We start from the raw sequence: 25,248 nt of genomic DNA on the forward strand, positions 1-25,248 counted from the left end.
TTAGCAACAGCTCTCTTTACCAAATATGTATTCTCATGTAATTTAATAACCATACTTCGGAAGGATTTGATTTCTGTTCAGTGGCTGCAGATATCACTCAAAGGAATACAATTCACAGTGCTTGTCTGAATTCTTGATTATATAAAGCATCAAGAATGTATGATAGAGAATAGATCATCTTGTCACACCATGTCATAGTAAGTCATGTATAAGAAGATGACAATGAAGATAAATGTCAGGATATTCCCAGACAGTTAAATCTTTCCACCAGCTTATATATCTATCTATCTATATATATGAAGTTGTCTGTTGAGCCATGGTAGGTATAGCCAATGGGGTGCCACCCAGATGTTATAGACAACAACTTAAATCAGCCCCAACCAAAATGGACAGTGGTCAGAGGTAGTGGGAATCGTAGGACATCATGTTATCTATACTTGAGCATAAAAAGGTAAAGGTAAAGGTACCCCTGCCCGTACGGGCCAGTCGTGACCGACTCTAGGGTTGCGCGCTCATCTCGCTCAAGAGGCCGGGAGCCGGCGCCGTCCGAAGACACTTCCGGGTCACGTGGCCAGCGTGACGAAGCTGCAACTGGCGAGCCAGCACCAGTGCCGCACACGGAAACGCCGTTTAACTTCCCGCTATAAAGCAGTACCTATTTATCTACTTGCACTTAGGGGTGCTTTTGAACTGCTAGGTGGGCAGGAGCTGGGACTGAACGACGGGAGCTCACCCCGCCGCGGGGATTCGAACCGCCGACCTTACGATCAGCAAGTCCTAGGCACTGAGGTTTTACGCACAGTGCCACCCGCGTCCCCATACTTGAGCATACCCAGATCTTATTTTTGTCTGTTCCATTCTTGGCAGCCAACTGGCTGTGGCACTGTTCACATAATAAGCAATTGTACTTATTTTTAAAAGAATAAATAGCAGGAGTATAAAGGGCAAACTTGATTGTGACTCTGGGGTTGTAGTGGTAGGGGGGCTTTAACCCTTCATCCACACAGTGGTCCTGATCTGCACGAGGACTTCTGCACCTATTTGTTATTTTAAAAAACCATACAAGTACTAATTACGTGAATGGTGTCACATCCAGTTTGGCCCTCACTGTTCTGAGTGAAATGTGGCTCCTACTATGGCATCAACAGTGATAAAAATGGTTAAGTGGGACCCACCTCAGAGTTGTGAGAGCTTTGTTGGTGGGTTCATAGGGTGAGAAAAACAAGCTATTTGACTGTAGGTATTCGTAAAGGTGATCTGAAAACTGTCCTTGATACCACTATGAAGAGTTAGGTAGATTTATTAGTTTTTTCCCATCTGCTGCCTTTGTCTTCACAAATTTATCTTTCCTTAAGTGGATGACACTGAGCGCAGATAAACCTTAGACAGGAATAAACATTCTCTGAAACAAACACTCTCTGAAATAACCCTCTGAACTTTTTGAAGTTCAACATTTTCTGGTTTATAAATAAATGAATACAGATATAATTGTATAATTGAATGTGAATTCTAGCAGGAGTTATAAGCGAATGTTGAAGATGATAGTGCTTGTGGAAGAAATATTTATAAGTCATGTGCCAAATTAATCTCACTTGGTATTCCCTTTCTCTTTTTATGCTTCACTTTGCCTTCCTTTTCCCTCTCATTATTTACTTTCACTTACATGATAGAAACATTCGTTGTCTCTGCTATCCCTATCCACAAATCTGCATTTTTTCTTCAGATAGAAGATCTAGACAAAATTGTTTTTCTTCATAAATCTTCCACTTAAAAAATCATGGCATTTCTCTCTCTCTTGAGTTGCTTATTTCTTCTTACTTGATTTAACACTTCTCTTTATTTTTTTCTAGGTTTTCAAAATCTTTTTCCGCCATGATATTTAAATATATTATTTTCTATATCATGAGAAAATAATTTCACATATAGTGCTGGTATATTTTCAGTAGTATTTCACATAGGAAGGGGAAATAGTGTTAAATTTAAGAAGAGCTCTGCTGGATTAGACGAAAGGTCCAGTAGCTCAACATCCTATTCTCAGAAGGCTCAAAGAGGTGCCTACAGGAAGCCTGCAAGCAGAATATGAGAACAGCAACACTCTCCCCACTCCTGAATCCCAGCAAGGGGTTTCGAGGGCACTGCCTTTGATTATGAAGGGAGTAAACATCCATCATAGCTAGTAGACACTGTGATAGCCTTACTGCCCATGAATTTGTCTCATACTGTCTTAAAGCATCTAAATTAAGGGCTATGCCAACATCTTGTGGTAGCAAGTTTAGCCGTGCATTCTTTCTTTTATCATCCTGAATCTTCTAACATTCAGCTGCGTTGGAAGACCCTGGGTTCTAGTATGAACTAAACTTAAAACTGTTGCAACCTTTCCTCATACAGGAGTTCCTCTGACCCCTTGATCGTTTTAAAGATAGCTCACTCTGGTCAACAGTCACAGGGAGCGTGAATTTTTCCAGTGGTTTAACAACAAGATTACCAGCTTCTCCAGCTGAGTTGCAAAGAGTGATCCAACATCATTTAGCAGAGGGTGGGAGCAAAGGCATGGGGGCTTCCCCTGTAGCACTAAGGAAGTACAGTGGTACCTCGGGTTACATACGCTTCAGGTTACAGACTCCGCTAACCCAGAAATAGTACCTCGGGTTAAGAACTTTGCTTCAGGATGAGAACAGAAATTGTGCTCAGCCGGTGCAGCGGCAGCAGGAGGCCCCATTAGCTAAAGTGGTGCTTCAGGTTAAGAACAGTTTCAGGTTAAGAACAGACCTCCAGAACAAATTAAGTTCTTAATCCGAGGTACCACTGTATGTGGCTGCTGAATGGGTAGCAGTGGCTGGTTTGGGTTGCTGTTATTAGCACCAGCCGTACCAAGGCATTGCTAGCCATTCAGCACCCAATGACCTGTATGGTTGACATGCAATATGAAATATCCTCTGATTGAAACTCTTGAGTCATCTGGCAGCATGCAGTGGGAGCAATCTGGTAACCCACCAACAAACGCCACACAAACACTGCTGCTGCTGGTGGTGGTGGTGGTTGCAATTTTGCACAGACACAGTTTCCTTTCTGTTTCCTTGGCTTTCCAACTGTGCCCTTTCAGTAAAGTGGCTCAAAAGTTAAAGGGGGACAGGTAGGGAGACTAAAGGTCCAGTGGGTTCTTGCTAAATAAAAATAATTACAGTTATCTGTTTGAAACTAAGTGTGTGGAACATAATCAAACTGATTTAGGCACCTTGCTTATCTTGCTTAATGCTATAGACAGTACATAGGATGTTAATTTTGCTCTGAGGTCACTTACCTTGACATTCTCTGATCTGCCGACCCTTCTGCTTCTAACCCAACTGGTGTGTATGTCAGGGTGGGCTGGGGGCTTTGTTAAAACTCCCAGGTCACCTTTTCAAGGTCCCTTTGCAGTGTTGACATGGGAATGAACTGTGTTTCAGTAGTTCTGACATTGCAAGGGCTTTGCAAGCTGTCTCCCCCCTATGCCGTTTTCCCCAATCCCTCTTTCCCATTGTATCGCTCCAGCACACATCTCAAGCCTTCTTTGAGGACCTTTCCTACAAAACAACACTTGAAACAAATGCTTTCTGCAATTGGTTTATATTTTAAACATACATCAAAAGTGACAAGCAGCCACATTTCAAGGAAATGGAATTTAAACCGGCAGAAGTTATTCAGATGTATTTTTTAAAAAATCCTCAGCTTTTTGATGTCTTATGTTGAAGTTTGTCTAATTTTCTCCCATTATGTTTTCCAGTGATGTGTCAACAAAGTGGCACAAAATAAGCTTTCTGTTCTATTTTATGAATGCTTCCACCAGATGGATTTTATGTCAATCCGCTATACAGTAATTTAATGCTTACAGTCAGATGCAGTTGTGTCAAACAGCTCCGGTTTTGCTCATGTAGCAATTCATTTCATGTTCCATCCGAACAAAGAGGTCAAATCTATGGACTCCAAACCAATAACATCACAAATAGCTTAATGACTCCTGGTGCCATATTTTTTCCTTAGTTTTTATATGCTTCCCTTGTTTTTAGCTCTACAAATAAATTGAAAAAGAAACTTAGCAGCAACTCAACATATTTAAATATTGTAACATTTCATACTGCTGAGGGTAACTTTAATGAATGCCACTTTCTTGAATTTTATAAGGAAAGGGCAGAATTTACCGTATTTTTCGCTCTATAAGACGCACCAGACCACAAGATGCACCTAGTTTTTGGAGGAGGAAAGCAAGAAAAAAAATATTCTGAATCTCAGAAGCCAGAAGAGCAAGAGGGATTGCTGCGCAGTGAAAGCAGCAATCCCTCTTGCTGTTCTGGCTTCTGTGGTAGCTGCGCAGCCTGCATTCGCTCCATAAGACGCACACACATTTCCCCTTACTTTTTAGAAGGGAAAAAGTGAATCTTATAGAGCAAAAAATACGGTACTTCTGTGTAGAGTGAACAGAGGAGGAATCATGCCTGTTGGCTCCACCACTTCATGTTTTCAGTTTAATATCTGCATAAAGCATGGTCTCAGTTGCATGTACAGTGTCTGTTACAGGTCAAATTCCATGTTAATTGTTTGCCTACTGAAAATGCGTGGTAAGGTGTGTGGGAGAGTCTCTTTTCCTTCCAATAAGCAGAACTGGATGAGTCAGCCTTTGGTTTTAGACAGCGTTCCGGGTGCTCAATTATTTGTAAGCAGTGTCTTGCAATCTGTGTAATACAATATTCTGGGATGTTCTGGGGTTTCCAAATGTCACCACCAGGACTGGCATTTCTGTGGAACTGAAATTCTAAGTTTAGAAATGCAGCTCAAGTAATTCCCCCCTCAGAATTTCATGCGTTTCTTTCTGATAGGTCAAACAATGCAAAAAGATTTCTATTGTTGTGAGATCTGGAATGAAACAAAGCTGACTGTGAACAGAAATATTTTGTAGTCTGAACATTCATAGAATCATAGAGTTGGAAGGGACCTCGAGGGTCATCTAGTCCAACCCCCTGCAGTGCAGGGATTTTTTTGCCCAACATGTGGCTCAAACCCACAAACGCGGGATTAGGAGTCTCATGTTCTACCATGCCTGTTTCTCTCTCCCTTGTATGATTGTAAAATACTGAAAAATATCAGAAAATTCTATACTTTGACACTCAGTATAAAGTTTAAAAACTTCAATCTCTTGGCACTTAGTAGGACAGATCAGATATTCTCTGTGCTCCCCATGTAAAGCAGTAGTTATGTTTCAGTAAGCAAAATAAATTAGGTGTTGACCTTGAATTTACTGTGATGCTTCATTATTTTTTTTAAAGAAGGAAAAAAGTCTGGACCATTTTATAAATGTTTTTGTAATGGAGGTTATTATAGAGGCAAATGCAAGTACTTAATCAGATAATTAAATCAGTTGCACTAACAGAACCCTCTACTAAGATCTCACTCACATCATACATTTAAAGTAGTATTGTATATCATGTTAACAGTCATGGAGAATACTGGAAACTGTAGTTTGTGAAGGAGCGTTGACCTCACAGAGCTACAATTCCCAGCACCCATAACAAACTACAGTTCCCGGGGGGGTCTCCATGACTGTGAAAGTGTTGTAATAGTGTTTTAAATGTATGGTGTGGATGTGACCGGAGTAAAACTGGAACAGATACTAGATATCTGAGTAGGCACAAGGAATTAATTTGATAGGCAAGGTGTGATATGTGTGAAGCTCTTATTATATAGGTATCCACAGTGACCAACACTGGATTCTGTCCACAGGGCAGTATTTAAGAACTGTTGCCACATGCCATTAAAAAGAATGAATGGGGTACTGGAACACAGTGTTTTTCTTTGCTGTAAACTGACCCTTTAAGTAGGTCCTGATCTATACCATCAGGCACCAGCCAAGCAATGGTTCCTCTGGACACCACCTGGAGGTTCTACCTGTGAGAGATGAAGGATCTCAGCTGCAATGCCTCAGGCAGAATGAATGATGGGGAAGATGTTGTTGTTGTTGTTTAGTCGTTTAGTCGTGTCCGACTCTTCGTGACCCCATGGACCAGAGCACGCCAGGCACTCCTGTCTTCCACTGCCTCCCGCAGTTTGGTCAAACTCATGCTGGTAGCTTTGAGAACACTGTCCAACCATCTCATCCTCTGTCATCCCCTTCTCCTTGTGCCCTCCATCTTTCCCAACATCAGGGTCTTTTCCAGGGAGTCTTCTCTTCTCATGAGGTGGCCAAAGTACTGGAGCCTCAGCTTCATGATCTGTCCTTCCAGTGAGCACTCAGGGCTGATTTCCTTCAGAATGGATAGGTTTGATCTTCTTGCAGTCCATGGGACTCTCAAGAGTCTCCTCCAGCACCATAATTCAAAAGCATCAATTCTTCAGCGATCAGCCTTCTTTATGGTCCACCTCTCAGTTCCATACATGGGGAAGATAGGGAAGGTATAAAAGCCTCAGAGAGAGGGAAGAGGAGGGACAAGTCCAGTGAGCAAGCTGAAGAAGCCAGGCACTAAGCAAGGCTTTTTTTGAGAGAGACTCATCTGCCGCAGGCCATATACAAGTTATCTCCCTAAGCCCTATAGGGTAGGGCCAGAGAAGGAATTCCAGCATGCTAGGTCTACCCCAGCCCCCCTCGTCCACTGGGGGGGGGCATAGGCATTCCAGACTTAAGCCTGACAGGCCAGTGCCATCGAAACAGAGAATCCTTATTCTCTTCAGTGGAAGCTTCCCCAAAACACTCTGTGAGTCACTGACTTTCCCTGTGGTATATGGGATTTACTCCTGATGAGACTGGACTGGAAAAGGGAGAATTAGAAGCTCTAGAGAACGAATTGTGGCAAGACAGCTGTCCCATGGGACAACTCCTGCTGAAAGACTTTACTTAACAGGGAAAGCAATCTGGGACACCTGGGGAGTTCATACCAGAAATAAAGCTTTATCTGTAGCAGAAGTGAGTTGGTGCCTTCTTTAACTTAACCCCTTAATCTTAACCCCATCCAATAACCATTGGATGATATGGAGTTGGCTTCTTTTGACATGCCTTCTTTCCCTGAGGTACAGCACGATTCCATATTGGTACAATGATTTTAAAAAGTAGTAAGACATGAGTTTGTGTGTGTGTGTTTAATTTAATTACTGTTTGGCACAGTGGGAAATCATCTGGTGTTTGAGAAAGGCCTGGAAAGGCTTAATTTTAGCAAATAAAAATAATCAGTTTGGCTCTTGAGGATGGAGGAAGAAAAGGTCATTGAGAAGCTTAGTTAGTATTCAAGTGTGCTTCTGCTTTCTGTGGCTTTGTCCTCTTGGCCCAGACAGTTAATATGATCTTTTTGAAGTCACTTAGACCTTATTTTGGCTTTACCATCTGCCAAGAGTTGAAAATTCTGTTATATTATATGCCAAGGACTGTAACGTTAGAAGATTGATGGGGAAACTCTATCAGCTCCTTTCCTGAAGTCTTTCCCTACAAGCTTAGTTGGCCACTTTTGCAATGTGAGACAATTTGAAAGGGGTTTGCTTGTGCAGATTTTACTCCAAGATCACCCCTCTCTGCCTTAACTTAAATAGTTAAGCCTTAAAATATACAGATAATGCATTTTATGTGCAAAAAATCATAGAGACCATTTGCAACGTTAGAGGTGAATGAAGAGCAGAGTGCAGTCTACCCAACCCCTCAACTGAACCAGCAATTAACAGCAGCATCTTTCCAACACTTCCAACACCCCTGCCCCCAGACCTGCTTCCTGAGGCAGCTTCCTCACTCTGCCTAATGTCACTGACTGACAGGGTGTGTGAAATAGCTATCCTTATTAGCAATCAACAGCTCTGCTGGGTATAACCTACTTTCACGACCCTAGGCAGCAACCCCACTCCAAGGGCCACTCTACACTTATGAGTGCTCTTCTATCCACCAGATGAACTAACCACTTGCCTTCCCAGTCTCATACCAGTGTCACTTTCCACATCTAAACAGGCCCTTCTTCCACAAGAAGGGTTCAACTCAGCTTGGTTCCCTTCCTTCCCTATAAGCCTGGGTGCTCACTTCCATGTTTCTAGAACAAAAATGGTGACACCTTTCTGGGTAGATTCTGCAACCCTTCTGAGAAAATAGGTCTTCCAAGGAACTGCCCCATGTAGCCAGCTCACATCTAGACTGACAAAGTAGCTGCACCATAAGTGGTCCTACTGCCTTTCATGGTGACTGATCAAATAATTCTGGCTGATACCAAGTGAGCATTACTCCTCTGTAACAAACATTCCCTGGACCTGAAAAACTAACGTCTTGGGGAAAATAATTTACCATAGGTTTATACTGGACATGCTAGGTTTCTTCATAAGTTGATGAGTGATGACTTGGTGCTTTGCACATGCAGTCATAGAATTGTAGAATTGGAAGAGACCATAAGGGTCTTCTAGTCCAGCCCCCTGCAATGCAATAATATTTCACCCAATGTGAGGATCAAACCCATGACCCTGAGATTAAGAGTCACATGCTCTGCCAACTGAACTACAACTCCCATCATCCCTGGTCATCGGCCATGCTTACTGGTGCTCATGGGATTTGGAGTTCAGCAACATCTGGAGGGTCAGATGTTTTCCCACACACTTGCTCTAAAAAGACCTCAAAGGCTGATCTGGAAGGAAAGCTTCAAGCAAGCTTATTAGCAATATTACAGTGGCCCACCATGCTAATAATCTATTAAAGGGAGTCAAATATAAAATAACAGATTCTGAACAAAATGGTATGGCTATTTCTGTTCTTGTCATACCTAGCAAACACTATGGTTTTCTGGCAATCAGTTTTCACCTGTGTTCTTTGTCTAAATCTTTTTCTATTTTTTAAGTTTTAAACTGGAAAATTAAACATTCCATCTGCATCACATCCACCTTCTGCATTCTCATCTGTACTGTTGGCACTTTTGACAAGTAATACACATTGTAAAAGGCTTTTTATTGAAAGAGACACTTGTCAAGTTACTCAGAATCTGATTTTTAGTAAAGTTGCCACACTATATTGAAGAAATAGTCTAAAAATGCAAACCATGGTAGGTTTAGAAATTTGTGGTTATCTTCTTATTCCCTTGCTCTATGTTTAGGTGGCTGTATACTTTTTTTAATGAGCCCACTTGTCAACAAAATGTATATAATAATATTCTTATTCATTTTCACGGCCTCTTCAAGAATTCTAAGAGAGGCTTAAATGAATTCCACTTTACAAATAGACGGGTATGATTAAATCATGCATCAAAGGCATAATTCTGCAATCACTGTACTTATAAAATTGGGTGTAGAGTGAACAAATATAGTTGCTGATTGATTGGATACATTCTCTTTTACATAATTCCTTACTATGCAACATGCAGATGTTCGCTTCTCATAATTCTTGACTTTTGTTAGCTTTCTCTTAAGCTAGAAGGTGGTAAATAAATTAAACAAAACAAACCTTTTAGTTTGGCTTTCAGTCATGACATCATAGTAGACCACTTTCCATGCAGTTCTAAAATTAGGGGAACCATCAGTGTAATTCTGTGCAGAAGTCTTAAGTCCCAGTGAGCTGCATTGCACTTACTCTTACGCACATGGCCTGCACGACGGTAACCTAAGTGGTCCATATGCTAAAAACATAGGAAGCCACCATATATCAACTTAGACAATGTCCGTCTAACTCAGCATTGACTAGCAGCTGCTGTCCAGGGTTCTGAACTTTCTTTCTGTCTTTCTTTCCCAACCTTACCTGAAGACAGAAGGGATTGAAACCTGGAACTTTTTGCATGCATAGCATATGCTGCAATGGAATTGATGCTCCAAGGGGAAACACAGCAGATCCAGGACTTTTTTTTTCTCTTCAAAGGAGGAGCGACACGAAGGAAATTGCCTGACCCTCCTTGCTCAGATATGATTAGGAAGGCTTAATGCCTGTTTGCGACAGATTAGCATACAAGAAGTCTGAGAAGGAGGAAGATAATCAAGCAAAGGCTGGGTATTTCTTCCCCACTCTTTTATGACATTCTTTTGGGGTCCAAGGGCTGGAGTGACATTCAGTCACCCTTCTGAGAGCCACATAGCCAGTCCATCCATTTATGTTCACACACCTACTTACTTGCTTACTTGCACACACATCCCTGCCATGAAGATCTTCTACTGAGGCCCTCCTGGCTGTGCTCTTGGTCAGAAGGAGGATGTTTTTGGTTGCGGTGCCAACTCTGTGGAAAAGTCTCCCTTTTGCTATAAGTATACCTGAAGGAGCGTCTCCACCCCCATCATTCTGCCTGGACACTGAGGTCCAGCGCCTAGGGCCTTCTGGCGGTTCCCTCGCTGCGAGAAGCCAAGTTACAGAGAACCAGGCAGAGGGCCTTCTCGGTAGTGGCACCCGCCCTGTGGAACACCCTCCCACCAGATGTCAAAGAGAAAAACAACTACCAGACTTTTAGAAGACATCTGAAGGCAGCCCTGTTTAGGGAAGCTTTTATTGTTTAATAGGTTATTGCATTTTAGTGTTCTGTTGGAGGCTGCCCAGAGTGGCTGGGGAAACCCAGCCAGATGGGTGGGGTATAAATAAATTATTATTATTATTATTATTATTATTATTATTATTATTATTATTATTAGGACCCTGACATTGATGATCTTCTAGCACTTACTAAACACGTATTTGCTTTCCAAAGCCTTTGCTGGGACTTGATACCAGCTTGTTGTTCCATCTCTTTTCAGTTAATTTTGGCCTTGACTTTGTGGATGCTGCAGGATCTATTGTTTTAATGTGTTGTTGTTGTTGTGAACTATGTTGTTGTGAATTATGAAGAGCAGTATAAAAATAGAGAGAGATTGAGAGATCATTCTTTCTCCCTTCCAAGGCAGGATGAGATTTCTTATAAAGTCATCCCCAACCCAGTGCTAGGGGTGGAGCCAAAGAGGACTGAAAACACTGCCATTTACTCTTCACAGCTCTTTTTGTGAGGAAGAAAACACAGTGTCCCTAACAGCTCTGAGGTGGGGGGAAATGCTGCCTTTTACTTTCCATTGGGCTTTATCTCCTGAACTCAGTGCTGTGGCACTTTAGAACCACAACATGAATTTGGGAGACAAAAGAAGCCCTCTGCCTGCTCGCTCTCCAAAGAGATTTTATTGCGGAGGGATTTCAGTGCCAAGCACCACAGCACTGAAATCGGGAGATTTCAGTGTGGGGGCAGGGAGAGTAGTTTCTTTGTCTTGCCATGATAGATCCACCCTCTGGGTTAGCCACCCCCATTTTATGTTATTCCTGCTTCAAGCTAGCAGTTTAAATGACAACACTTCTGTTGTGAAATTTAATTCTAAATGCAAACGAAGCTGAAAGCATTTAGCCCAGTGGTTTCTCTTTAACCCTTTTGTCTTCGCACATCATATTGTATGTAGCTGCTCAGAGTGGCTGGGGAAACCCAGCCAGATGGGCAGGGTATAAATAATAAAATTATTATTATTATTATTATTATTATTATTATTATTATTATTATTATTATTATTTCTAAACCCTTTTCCTCTTAAACTTTCATCCAGTGTGGTGTAGTGGGTAAGAGCAGTGGACTCGTAATCTGGTGAACTGGGTTTGATTCCCCGCTCCTCCACATGCAGCTGCTGGGTGACCTTGGGCTAGTCACACTTCAGAGACAGCCTCACTCACCTGTTTGTTGTGGGGGAGGAAGGGTAAGGAGATTGTTAGTCGCTTTGAGACTCCTTAGGGTAGTGATAAAGCAGGATATCAAATCCAAACTCTTCTTCTCCTCTTCTTCTTTTGGCTGGCTGAAGTAGTTCGCTTGTTAAAAACTCAGTGTGTTTTACAAACTGAATGTGCGGTCAGAATTCAGTGGAGCTTACTCCCAGAGAACCATGTATAATATTGCAGTCATGCTGATTCTAGTACATTGGGTATTATGCTATGCACTTCTGGTTTTTGTGTGTGCATGATAATGTATCCATACAGCTGCCTGCAGTTTTGGACTCTCTTTTGGGGCATGGCTGTGGATGTGGTCATGATAAGCCCCTGCACATCAACATCACTGACTTGTGAAATGAAAGTTGATTTTTATCTGTAGGGGACATTTAAGCAACACCTACATTTTCTCTCTGCATGTTATTTATAAAAGATTTGGCAAAAGGTTTTGTCAATTCTTCCACTGTTGCCAAGAGAGCACAGTTCAGGGATAAGTAAGCAACTGTGTATTATGTCATAACCCCGACAGTGTCTCAAGTACTGTACTATTTTCCCAGACGGACTGGGAATTGGCTTCCGGGTTTATTTTGCCTCAACAGTATCTCTATGACTGATTTTCTATTTTCATTTGCTTGATATCGATTGCCCTGGTTTTCACAACCTGCTAAGCCAAGCCTTGTGAGAGTGCAAGAAAGTTGACGTACTGTGCACAGCTAAACTAGGGTTTCAAACAATACATTTCTTGTAGGAAATACTGGTTCCAAAATTTATATTTAGACAAGAGGCAACTTCGGGGAAAATAATAATAAGCTAAACAAAGGGGATTCTATCAGAAAATTCATAGAATTATAGAAATGCTGAGTTGTTAGAGTCCACAAGGATCATCTAGTCCAATCCACTGCAATGCAGGAATCCTTTTGCAATGTGGGGCTCAAACCCACAACCCTGAGATTAAATGAATCTCTTGCTTTACCAACTGAGCTAAATTGTAATAAACTGATGCATATGGAGAAGTAAAACTGAATTAATGGGGAAGAGATTTGGGGTGGGCTATGGCGCTGTGGTCTAAATCACAGAGCCTACGGCTTACCTATCAGAAGGTCGGCGGTTCAAATCCCCATGACGGGGTGAGCTCCCATTGCTTGGTCCCAGCTCCTGCCCACCTAGCAGTTTGAAAGCACATCAAGTGCAAGTAGATAAATAGGTACCACTCCGACGGGAAGGTAAACAGGTTTTCCGTGCGCTGCTCTGGTTCACCAGAAGCGGCTTAGTCATGCTGGCCACATGACCCGAAAAAACTGTCTGCGGACAAACACTGGCTCCCTCGGCCAGTAAAGCAAAATGAGTGCTGCAACTCCAGAGTCGTCCGCGACTGGACTTAACGATCAGGGGGCCCTTTACCTTTATCTATTTCAGATCAACGGTGGGAAAATACTAGGAGCCAGGTGGAAAGGTATTCACAAAGTTTATTAATTAGGGAAACATAAAATAAATTACTATTGAGATGGTACTTAAGACCTGCAAGAATAAATGTAATCTTTTTGTGTGAATTGATTTAAATGCTGGTAATGCACAGCAGGAAATGCATATTGTTGCATGTGTGGTTGGAATGCCCAATTACAACTAATGATTAGGGGCAAAACGTACATAGGCTGTTGCTGATATACAAACCACATTGAGACCTTCCCCAGTGTTGATTCTGTTTAATATAATTAAGGGTGAAGTGGTTAGGAATCTGAAGCCACTATGTAGCTGCTAAGCTAATATGGACCATGAACAAGCTCCAGAGAGTGGGAGTGGTTAATAAAATACATGAAATTGATGGAAAGGGGCAAGTTAACTGAATTAGTTTACAAAAGAGAAGGAAGGTTATGGAATGTTGATTTTGCTGAGAGATGGAATTATTTTGTTGGACAGAGGAAATCAAGGGATGTAAATGTAAATAATAATATATTTTTTAAAATACTAAGAAATTCACATTAAGCCAAACCTAGTAAGACTATGTGAGATTGTGGGTTCCTGAAGAGCTGCTTTACTCCTCATTGGTTCTTTTTGCTGCCAAACTGTACTGAGCCAGCCAACCCACTGAGAGAGAAAGGAGTGTGTTTTCATTTAAAAAATAAAACAGAATTGGCGGGTAATTCTAGTTTTATACTTGTCTGTTCCTTCTTGCCTTTTTCCCAGGTGGAATGTCAACTGGGAGGCACCTGGAAAGGAGACGAAATACCTGTCCTATGGTTGCCACATTTCCCTAAACCATGGAAGCCTAGTTTGCATACTATGCATATTGTTTGATAATTACGCAGAACAAGCAAATTAATTGTTGAATTATCTATTAGCTGCTTTGTACTTGCTCCTGGCAAGAACCTCAAAAAAAGTTGGAGAAGCCTGAGAGGAAGCACCTCTTTACCTTTCAAATTTGCTTACAGTTTCTTCTCGGACCTCCAGCTTGTTAGGGGAGCAATGCAATAAGTTGCTTCACCTGTTTTTTCCATCAGCACATGACTCTTCATCTTTTCATGTGCAAGCAGAATTTCCATGTTTGAGGTCTCCTTACTTTCTTCTTAGCATCCACTCTGAGAAGCGTTCTGGAGAATTTTAACATGTGCTCACTGCAATGTAACATTTAAGTTGGTTCTAATGAAGTTTACTTTTTTCAATTACGGTATTCTTTTTCTAATGGGTCAACATTGCTACCTTCTGTTTTAATACCTTAGAAATATTATTTTGAGTTATAAAGATTTATATTGAACAAAAACTAGGAAAGTAGACGCCACCAATTTCCAGAGCACAGGGGGAGGGAATTGAGGGCCCAAGAAACAAAGACTTACCTATTTCCCTCCCCTTGTGTGCCTTTGCTTGGCTGAAATGTGTCCTTGAAATCTGATAATGCCTCTTGCTTGCCTGGAAGAGGTATGTAGAAATCTCTGACCTCTATAGTGTCGAATCCATTTGTCTTTCCATTAGTCTTTTCCTTTTTGCACCTGACCCCACCCACCACTGGTGTGTGCCCCTTGGCATAAAATTATACTTACAAGTCATCACAGCTGATGAAGCTCTTTGAAGCCCTGTTTGCAGGTGTTCACGTCCTAAAGCACATTCCCAGAAAGAATAATAACTGGACTAAACTTTCAGTATACTGTTTTGGGAGAAATCTTCTAGAAGAAACCCTTTCTGTTCACTTTTAATTGAAAAGATAACAATAACACTGAGGCCAATGGCTTTTTAAGTCATATTTTCGTCATGTCACAGCCATGTAAGGAAGCAGCATGATATTTTGACAACATAAGTTTGCTTTTTAAAAATATTTACTGTGTAAATAACATTGGTTGTATACTGCTAGAAGGAAAGCTCATTCTGGAAATTAATTCTCAGAAGCTCATGTATAGCAAATATACTCTTCTTGCAGTCAATGAATCGTGCCATATATATGGATGAGCTGTCTTTATGCCGTATAGTTCTGAGTATTTATGTATTGACATACTGTAATCTCTTATCTAGTATGTCTTCACGTTGCTTCCCCCCCCCCCTTAGGAATTACTGGTCTGACTTTCCTATAATCCTCTCCCAATACATAATAAGTTTTCAAGGGCACCTAGTTTTGCAGCCTTGGACTTCTAAATGCTTTCGACTCTTGTTTACCTTTGTGATTTCTGGTAGATTTAAAACAATTTCCTTAATGGCACCTGGTGTACAGAACCAGGCTGCGCTGCTGTATTTATTTATTTTCTCACCCAATCTCAGTGCTAAGAAAGGGGGCATCCCTGTGGCATTTGTGCAGATAAGGAATGAAGGCAGAGAGATTGCCATGCCAAAGATCATAAAGGGTGTGTATTTATGTGCTGCAGAAGTGAGAACAGTTTTAGGAACATGCCATTGGTCCAGCTATCTCAGTGTGGTCTACACTGACTGGCAGAAAATCTCTAGCATTTCAGATAGGGTTCTCTTCCAGCCCCATCAGGAGAGGCCAGGGATTGAAACTGGAACCTTCTGCATGCAAAGAATACCCTCTGCCACAGAGCCCTTCCCCTATGCAGATCTTGGCTTGGGTATTCCAGGGCTGTTAACCGATCAGATTTATTCTATGGTGACTCTGCTGATGGCATGGGAAAAAAATTTAAATCTTCATCTCAATGAAGAATTCAATAGAACCTTCACGTCACTGTGATTTATTCATATTCAGGATATCTAATCACACCATACTTGTCACAAATTATTAAGAGGCTATTTCTCTACAACAGTCGTATTTTAGCAATACCTTTACTACCTGCATTAATCCAGCCTTGTAAATAAGCCCGCAAAATAGCCTGGGCACACATACACACACAATGTTATTAGCATGAAATTGCAGCCTGCTAGCCTCTTAGCAGGTTTGTAAAAATATTTTGCCTTCGACCAAATGGTGTTCATCATTTACCACCATCCTGTTGCGTTTTCATTTTGGCTGCAGAGCAGGGAACACACATTTCTTTGTGACCACCATGGAAACCAAGCGGACTGATGGGAGAGGTATGGAATGATCCGTCCCTCCCATGCTGGCTGTGGACAATGAAAACAGAGGGCACTCATGGCAGAGCGACTCATTGCTCTGCCCCTCCTCTACCAACCCACTCACTCACTTGCATAGAATCCCTTGTTGCCTGTGGCAACCAGCCAAGTTAAATACAAAGGTTGGGAGATAGCTGGAATCCAAATAATTGCATGCAGTTTTCTGTTTGCATATGCAGCTTCTCAATTCCCCATTATCACAACAGTTCCACGTTGTGTAACTTGGTCATCCCCACCAAGTTAAGCTTGAGGCATGTCCCATGAGAAGAGATTGCCACCAGAAGGACATCTGGTATCTCCCCCCCCCCCTTCCATGGAAGTGTTTTCAGCTCACATGAAGGGTGTTGGTGAAGGTTGTATCCCAACCATGTTTCATAAAACATGGTGATTGTTGTCAAAACTATTCTTTTTTATGGTTCATTTTAATTAGAAGGCAGCTGTTCTTTTTGGAAACGTGCTGAAAGCTGGAAACCTTTGCAGGAAACAATAACAAATTATGCATAAGCAGAGCCTGCGGGATCAGGCCTGCATAAGGCCGGCTCACCCATGAGGCAAGGTGAGGCAGCTGCCTTAGGCGGCAGGGTCCACAAGAGCAGCAGATCCGGCTTCCGAGCAATTCATTGGCTGCTGCCACCGATGCCGCTGCAGTGCTAGCAACAATTGCAGCACACTCTTTGGAAGCTGGATTTGCTGTAAATGTTGGATTGTATTGATATTCTTAAATATAACAAGGAGCTACAACATGCCAATTGTCCATCCTAGCAACAAAGCATGTCGCTCAACGATGTTTGTACTGAGGTCAATAGGAATAGAATAATTGAGTATGGGCAATGGTGCTTCCAAAGTAGCTAGCTGTCCATTAAAAAGTAAAATAAATTTTTAGAATCTGAATACTATTAGTTACTACATCCTTCTTGCCTGTTTGTCTGCAAAGCCAAGCTTGTGAACATTGCAGCACAAAATGTAAACATGAAATTCTAAACTATTCAAAATTATTTTCCAATTTAAAATAGATGTTTTATGACTTTTTTTGTTTGTTTTAAAACTTCATTGCCTATTCAGAGTCTATTTGGAATGTCGTGGTCTCTGTTCTAGCAATTTATCTACATCCTGTTGAGTGCTGGTCCTCTCTTCCCCCACCACAATACCTGTCCTTTTACCCAAAAGGATATTCTGAAAGTTCATTCTGAACATGTATTACTGAATTCAAATGTTTGTGTCTGATGTCTTGAGCAGAGAATGAGGTTGACAACAATCAATCATATCTAATTAGCTGGTGACACACTGTGTTTACACTAATTAAACAAGCCATTACTGCTTACTTTCTCGTGATTAAGATCACACAGATTGAGAACCAGCTGTTAATCACTCCTGTTCCAAGGCTAATGTCATTAACAGAAGATGCCTACATTATAACCCAGGGCTATTTTTAACAAGGCTTTTAGTTGAGAGACTTGATATAAGTAATAAATGAGGTGCATTAGGATCCATACAGTGGAAGATTTTGGAGTGTTGTGTCATCATTAATCACAAATTCCCATTCATCCCTTGTTTTGTGTTTCAGAAAATAACCTATACATAACCTCCACTTCAGCTTGAAAGCGGACAGAACAAACATAGTTTCATTTCATCATGAAACATTGGCCCTGATATTTTGGATTATTTCTAAAAAAGGTGTTTGCATGGCATCTGATCCACAGTGTCCAGTGGTTCATTCATGGGACCCTCAGCTGACTTGTGCTTATCATGCTTATGTCTGTTCCTGAGAATTGAATGAAAGTTACAGATAGATGTACTAATACATAGCTATATGGATCATGGGTTTCTTAAGCAGTAGTAGCACTTGATATTGGTCTGTGTTTGGTTAAAAAATGTCCTCTGCTAAATAGTCGTAGCTCCATTAATTTTTCCATTGACTTCAGTGAGAAGTGTATTCCACACATAGATATCTATGAAAAATTTATCCCCTCATATTTTTTTTTAAAAAACCCTATTGCATAATGTAACTCATATGCGAATGACATTTATTGTTTAGGCTTATTGCTTATAAATACAGTGGTACCTCAGGTTAAGTACTTAATTCGTTCCGGAGGTCCGTTCTTAACCTGAAACTGCTCTTAACCTGAAGCACCACTTTAGCTAATGGGGCCTCCTGCTGCTGCTGCGCTGCCGGAGCCCAATTTCTGTTCTTATTCTGAAGCAGAGTTCTTAACCTGAAGCACTATATCTGGGTTAGCGGAGTGTGTAACCTGAAGCGTATGTAACCTGAAGCATATGTAACCCGAGGTACCACTGTACTATTTTTAAATTAATGCAAATACGGAACAAAAACAGAGTCATTTTTTTTTAACTTAATGCAGTAGATCTAAGTAAGCTTAAGCAAATGGTCCAAATTAAACTTTGTTCAACATTATTGAAGATGGAGCACTTGAATAATTTCTTGGAAGATACAGTCAGTCAGTTTCTCTCCCATATTGGGCGACTGTTTAGTTGCTTCTAAGATGTGGCTCTGTTTTGGTTTTTGAGAATGCTGGCAGATTATGCAGTAAGATAATCATTTCATTCAAATGTCTAAGATTTGAAAAGATCTACATTATGTTCCAGGATTTCAAGCACTAAACTATGGCCCTTCATCCATCACTGAGTGAATCTATGCAGAGTATCAATGAATGACTTTCCTTTTAGCAGTCTTGTGATATTTCTGTTTAATGACTTTTTAATGCTTAGATACCAATCTACTCCTGGTTTGCTTTTCGCTACAGTTTGTGGCTAGATAAGTAGTTGTGTGTGTTTTATGCCTATTTCCATCAGAAGCACCAACTAGCCTTTTACCACTTTTCACAGTGCATATTTTAAGAGAGCAGAAGGAGGGGGAGACTTGCATAAACTTTTTGTTCATCCCTAAAGACTGAGCTCCCATTGCTCGGTCCCTACTCCTGCCAACTTAGCAGTTCAAAAGCACGAAGTGCAAGTAGATAAAAAGGTACCGCTCTGGCGGAAGGTAAACGGCGTTTCCGTGCGCTGCTGTTGTTTGCCAGAAGTGGCTTAGTCCTGATGGCCACATGACCCGGAAGCTGCACGCCGGCTCCCTTGGCCAGTAAAGCGAGATGAGCGCTGCAACCCCAGAGTCTGTAGAAAGTGACTTTGCTCCTTTAGCATTGGCAAAATACTACACCAGCAGTGTTGTGTTGCAGGGGAATTTGATGACTTTTCTTAGAGGCAAGTTTGGGAGAACGAGACATGTCTGCCAAATTCTTGTGGTACAGAAAAAGCCTTCATTAGCTCACACTGCGAGACTTTGCTGGTATGCAAGAGCTAAAGTAGATGATAGGATTAAACAGTTTATGAATATTGATACAGAATGTAACTTGAATATTTTCTGCTAAAGTGTCTCCTTACTACCTCTTACCACACAGCTTTGCCTGCATAGGTGAGATAAACTGTTATTAGGACACAGAAGATACAAATTATATATCATTGTTATTTTTAAAGGCTATGCATTTGACATCTTTGATCTGTTTTCCCCCTCCCCCCCCATTACCTTGCCTCTACAGACAAAAACTGGTATTGCATTGCTATATGACGAAATATCCGAAAACGCCTATGAAATCCGACTGAAGCTTACAAAAGAGGTACTAACAATTCAAAAACAAGATGTCATCTGTGTTAGTGGAAGTGATCACAGTGCAAATGTAAGTGCTTCTCTAACTTTGTGCTCCCAACCATATGTTTTTTCTATCTTTCAAAATTACCTGAAAGCACACTGTTCTAAACAGGTAATATCAAAAGTGTGCCAGAGGATATGAATAGCTTGCCAGGTAGAAATAAATTCTTAAAGGTTTGCAAAGCGATAACAACAGCAAAGGGAAATAAATGAAAGTATGCAAGAACTGGGAAGCCCATTTACCTTCAGCAGTGTTTACCTTTCTGTAAAGTACCACCTTGGTTCCAATGAAATACTTTGACGAAGAGAATAAAGACACATTATGTTCTTCTCGGTATCAAATATTGATGCTCCCGTGACTCCTAAGCTTCTCAGGTTCTCATGGGATTTAAAATGGCGCAAGTGCTTTTTCTTTTCCATGTGCCACTGAATATCCTAAGCAGGGCTGTGTCGATATCCTGTGATTTAGCATTTGAGCAGCTCAGATTCACATGCACTCCTACACAGATATTTGTGACACTGCTCAAAGGCACAGCCCTTCTGTAAAGTTTAAACATCTTTAAACTAAATGCGAAAGGTAGTGCTTCGGGGAGATAATGAAACTTTTTTGAACCTGCCTTGAAGCTGGGAGGCTAGGACTGAATTACACTTTGAACTATTGACAGAACTAATGTTTATTTTTTATTCTTTTTTTTTTTTTAAAAAAAAAATGTCATCTGGGACCACAGCACTGCATGTTTTCCAGCTCACCTATTTTCTTTCTTATTTACTTGTTTCTGAAAGTCATCTGTAGAACAAACTTGGGATAATAGGAATAGTTTATCTTAATGTGAAAGGGGACAGCGAGATGTGACCTGGGTAAGAGACATTCAGTGAACCGTAAGGTACTTTGGCAGACAGCATGACTTGCTGCTAAAGGTTCCTTCAGCTAAATCAGTTAACAGGCACCCAACCCTTTACTGAGGATTAGATGCTGCACTCTAATTGCAGTATGTCGCCTGTCGCTATATTCAGTACCAGGTTATTAATAAATGGCACATTTTGTGATGGAAGATAATTGCCAACATGGACTTCTTAATGGTAGAAAGGTGACATCCATAATTAAGTCATTTGGCACTTTGTGGTTGATGATAATTGCCAACATGGGTTTCTAAATGTTAAAAGGGTGGCATAATATGCACACATGGATAAATGTTTAACCTGACAAAAAATGAAATTCTCATAAACTCTAATTTATTGCACATATACCCCACCGTTCCCCTCCCCCAGGAGCTCAAGATGAGAACGTGTTTCTCTCCTTCATTTTATCCTAACAATACTGTGAGTTAGGTTAAGCAGAGGGAGAATGACAGACCCAAGGTCACCCAACATAGACATATTTCCCCTATGAATTCATTGTAGAATCTTTGTTGTTGTTGTTGTTAAACAATTTCAAATTGGAACACAAAATGTAATCACAAATAAAAACCCAAACCTTTGTAACATTCTCAAACTTTTGTTACATTTTGGAAATGCTAAAATCTCCAGCCCCTTACTGCACTTCCTAAACTGTCATTGTATAACAGATAGAAAACCATATGTAATGGTTCTAGGGGTTGCTTGTGTGTAAATCAATGCCACCCTTGGCTGGTTGCCTGAATGAACCCTTTCTGTCTGGACAGCCACGCGCCCGTGACTGTCTCAATTGCTGGCAGAATCCGTTAGTGGGTGTTTCTTGAACTTCTTCCAGCAAAGAAGCTCTTTGACGCCTAGCCTCTGCCTAGGTTCCCTGCGCGGAAGCCTTCTGCGCAGGGAGGGTGTGGGCATCGGAGGACCCGTGCTCTCCCCACTGGTTCCCGGTGAGGAGTCTTGGAGCCACCTTGCTGATTCCCCCATCTGCCCCCCTTCTCCACTGGTGTTACACTGATTTCCTTCCCCAGAAGATGTGCTGCTTCTCTCCCTCCCGGGACGCTCTCCGGAATCCCTCTGGCTCCGATGGCAGTTCCCTGACACCATATTAAGTAGTTATTTTCTTTATTGTACACCTTAAAATAAAAACGGTACACTTCTATTTTGTTTTTGTTTTTTTTCATTTCTCATCTGTTCAATCTGGCTTATTTCCTTCCTGTTGCTCATCCTCTTCTTCCACCTTAGGGTTATTCCACTAATATTCCACTAATAAGGAATTCATGAGTACTCAGTGTTGAGCATTGCTCCCAGGAAATTAGTATCTACTCAGTCTTATAGTCTCCTCTGTAATCTCATCTATTTCCACCTGCTAGCCTCCCACTCTTTACTGCTTCAGCTTATTTTTGCTCATTATTGCAGACTTGTATAACTTAGGACACACCCACCCAGACAAGCCAAAGACCGCCTGCTCAGCTCTATAAGGGGCACACAACAACCCTCCTTTTCCACATGGCTTCTTGCTAACTTGTAAGGTGGTGCCTCTTTCAGCTGGATTATTGGGGACAGGTAGAGACTCCAAGTGCCAAATGGTAGGAATTCAGGATGTCCAATTAATTTCAGCAGATGGAGGTCCTGAGGAGAAATTATATGAGGTGTCCCTGTCTTTAGAGGACACAAGTCTCCTTGTTTCTCGGTACTTACCCTGCAAATCTTCAAAATCTTTAGACACTCTCTCCCTGGAAAATACTTTGAAAGAGTATTCTCCATTCTCTGAAAAGACTACTGGGTGTGTTCTCCCGTGTGCTGTGTGCCTCAGCATCAAGAAAGTCGGTTAAGCTATATTCTGAGCTGAGGTGCTTCAGTATGTGATTACTGCTCAGTTGAAAAGGCAGCTTGGCTGGTACACGATGATTCCAGATGGACACCTTTCATGAAAAGTATGGGAATGAGAGGTGAGACAGCTATGAAGACAAGGCCAGAGACAAGTGGGAGTTGTTGAGAGGTAGGTTTGAGTCCAAGCTCAGGGGCTGCTTCTGTGTCTTAGCCTTTTGGAGCGTCCCAGAAATGGCCTGTCCCAACCCCCATGCTGGCAGCAGAAGTCAGATGTGATGTAAGAAGCAAGAAGGTCATGATTAAAAAGTTGGGTTTATTATTCAGAGTAGCTAAGGCTTTTATGAAAGGATAATGACTTTCACAGAGGATGATGACAAAATGGACAAAGCTGACTCGGGGGTGGGGGGTCGTAAACTGCATGAGATGTAATTAATCGCCTAGCTGAGAGAGAGAGGGCAATTATCACCTAAAGATAAAAGAAAGCATATCATTAATGTTGCTAGCTTGTAAACCATGGAGGGAAGCATAAATCATTAATAACAGCGGAATTGATCTGTAGTGGTCTGCAGAATCTTTCCGGATCAGTAAATTACAGGCATATAGTTCAGATTCTGTTACAAATATTGATACTGGATTCTGCAGAAAGTTAGGCCTTTCTAAACAATAGGTGTCATCAAAACTGCCTTCGAACAGGAGCTTCTCATTCTCGTATTGGATAAGAAATAGTAAAACTCTCTGTATTTCACAGTGTCCAAATTACTGGGTGGGGTGTCGTGGAGAGACCAGTCCACTTACCTTTTGTAATGGCCCTTGAAGCTACTGTCATTTGGAAGGATACAGGAGGGTCGATATTTGTCTTAATTGGTGAGGGGCAGGGGCAGGGGCAGGACGTCTGCACTTCATCCTCAGTTATCCAAGCCCTGTTCTTCCATCAGGTTTTCAGTCTCAAAACTTTCCTCTAGAAACTGCAAACATACGACATTTCTGCCACTTCACATGTTATTTATAATGTTATTCTATTTAGGCACATAGACTGCAATCCTATACCAGCTTACCAGGAAATAAACTCAATGGGACTTACTTCTGAGTAGCCTGAGACACATATAGGATTTGTGCTGCTAGGCACAATTCTCTAAATACAATGTTTTGTCTCAAGAAATTCTCACATCTTCTTTCTGTCCAAGCACACTATTTTGTATAAGCACATGATTTTGCTGTTTCAGTTAAAACAAGTCAATGGTGATCATGTGTAAAACAATGTGAGTACCCTTCTTTTTTTTGACACCAAAACCAGTAATGAATTGTTACTGTTTCAATTTAGGATTTAACTTTAACTGTTGCAACTTAGGATTTGCATTTAAATGTGATTGTACCTAATTCACACTTTCTGAAACAATATGCAAACTGAAACAGAGCCATCATCCTTCCAGATTTGTGCTTCTCTGAATTTCGCAATGCGGGTTTCCAGTCAGGTAACAACAACAACAACAACAACAACAACAACAACAACAATTATACCCCACCCATCTGGGCCACTCTGGGCGGCTTCCAACAAAATATTAAAATACAGTGGTCTGTTAAACATTAAAAGCTTCCCTAAACAGGGCTGCCTTCAGATGTCTGATATGTTTTTAAAAATGCACATGCTAGGGCATAATGTGCATAAAAGGCATATATTAGTGAAATTAACATACCCAATGGATTTATTTGGGGAAATTATTTTGCATAAATGTGAACATTAAGAAAAGTTGCATATATAAAAATGTGTGTATTAGTAGAAATTTGTACTAATATGCTGATGCATTTCCATGAGGACTCTGTCTGTCTATCTATCTATCTATCATCTATCTATATACACACATTCATGTGTGTGTATAGGAAACTGATGTGGAAAACAGAACTTAAGCTTGGGAGGGGGAGAGAGAGGAAACCAAAATTGACAGATTCCCCCATCCTTAGTTTGAACATATGTCAAACTGAATGGATGTGAAGGCTTGCAAAGAATTCCACCTTTCTGGCTGTAGTGTATTATCCTGTCCTTTGCAGAGGTGATAGAAGTAGGTCAGGATTAAAGTCATGCTGTTTAGGAGATAAATGTAACCTTTCTCCTTTGTTCGTCCTTTTTTCATGATTGGTTTGCACTTCCGCTTCATGATAGTGAAAAGAAGCCTGGCAGCCTTCAGGTAGCTCAGTCATTGCTCACAGACTGACATGACCATTTCATAAGATACGCCACACTTTCTCCCTTAGTGTAGAAATTAGTTCTGCACATGGTGAAAAGGCTTCCTATTACAGTACCTAACTGAATGGTATGTGGAAGACTTCTGCATGGAGGGGAAAAAATGACCTTGGCGCAGGCTAACCTGGTCGCTTGACACATCCTCCATATAATACTTTTTGGCATGTACAAGTAGAGACAATGGACTTAATGCACAAACTGTCTTTCATTCTTTAGAAATAAGCCTCACTGTTGTAATGGAAAAGCATTCCAAAGTAATGTTTTTATGTAGGATTGGAGTGTTATTTACTTTTGCATGGTTGACAGACATTCCATTTATTACATTACGGCACTATGAGAACACGTCACATGATGTCCCTGTTACAGATCCGCTGTGAACCGCATTGATAACAACTTCCCCTGCCC

General features: G+C 41.2%; 1 protein-coding gene across 3 annotated transcripts in view; it reads left to right on the plus strand.

Annotated features, from left to right (window-relative positions):
- Nucleotides 1–25,248, plus strand: part of SNTG2 (syntrophin gamma 2) — a 213,471-nt gene that overhangs the window by 62,830 nt on the left and 125,393 nt on the right. For 2 of the 3 annotated variants that reach the window (XM_083495623.1, XM_083495625.1), the window contains exon 2: nt 19,774–19,911. In XM_083495623.1, the coding sequence (XP_083351749.1) occupies nt 19,774–19,911 (138 nt within the window). The remainder of the gene's footprint in view (nt 1–19,773; nt 19,912–25,248) is intronic. The other variant, XM_083495624.1, reaches the window with a different exon arrangement.

This window comes from Podarcis liolepis (genome assembly GCF_965112155.1).
Source record: "Podarcis liolepis genome assembly, chromosome: 3".
Lineage (NCBI taxonomy): Eukaryota > Metazoa > Chordata > Lepidosauria > Squamata > Lacertidae > Podarcis > Podarcis liolepis.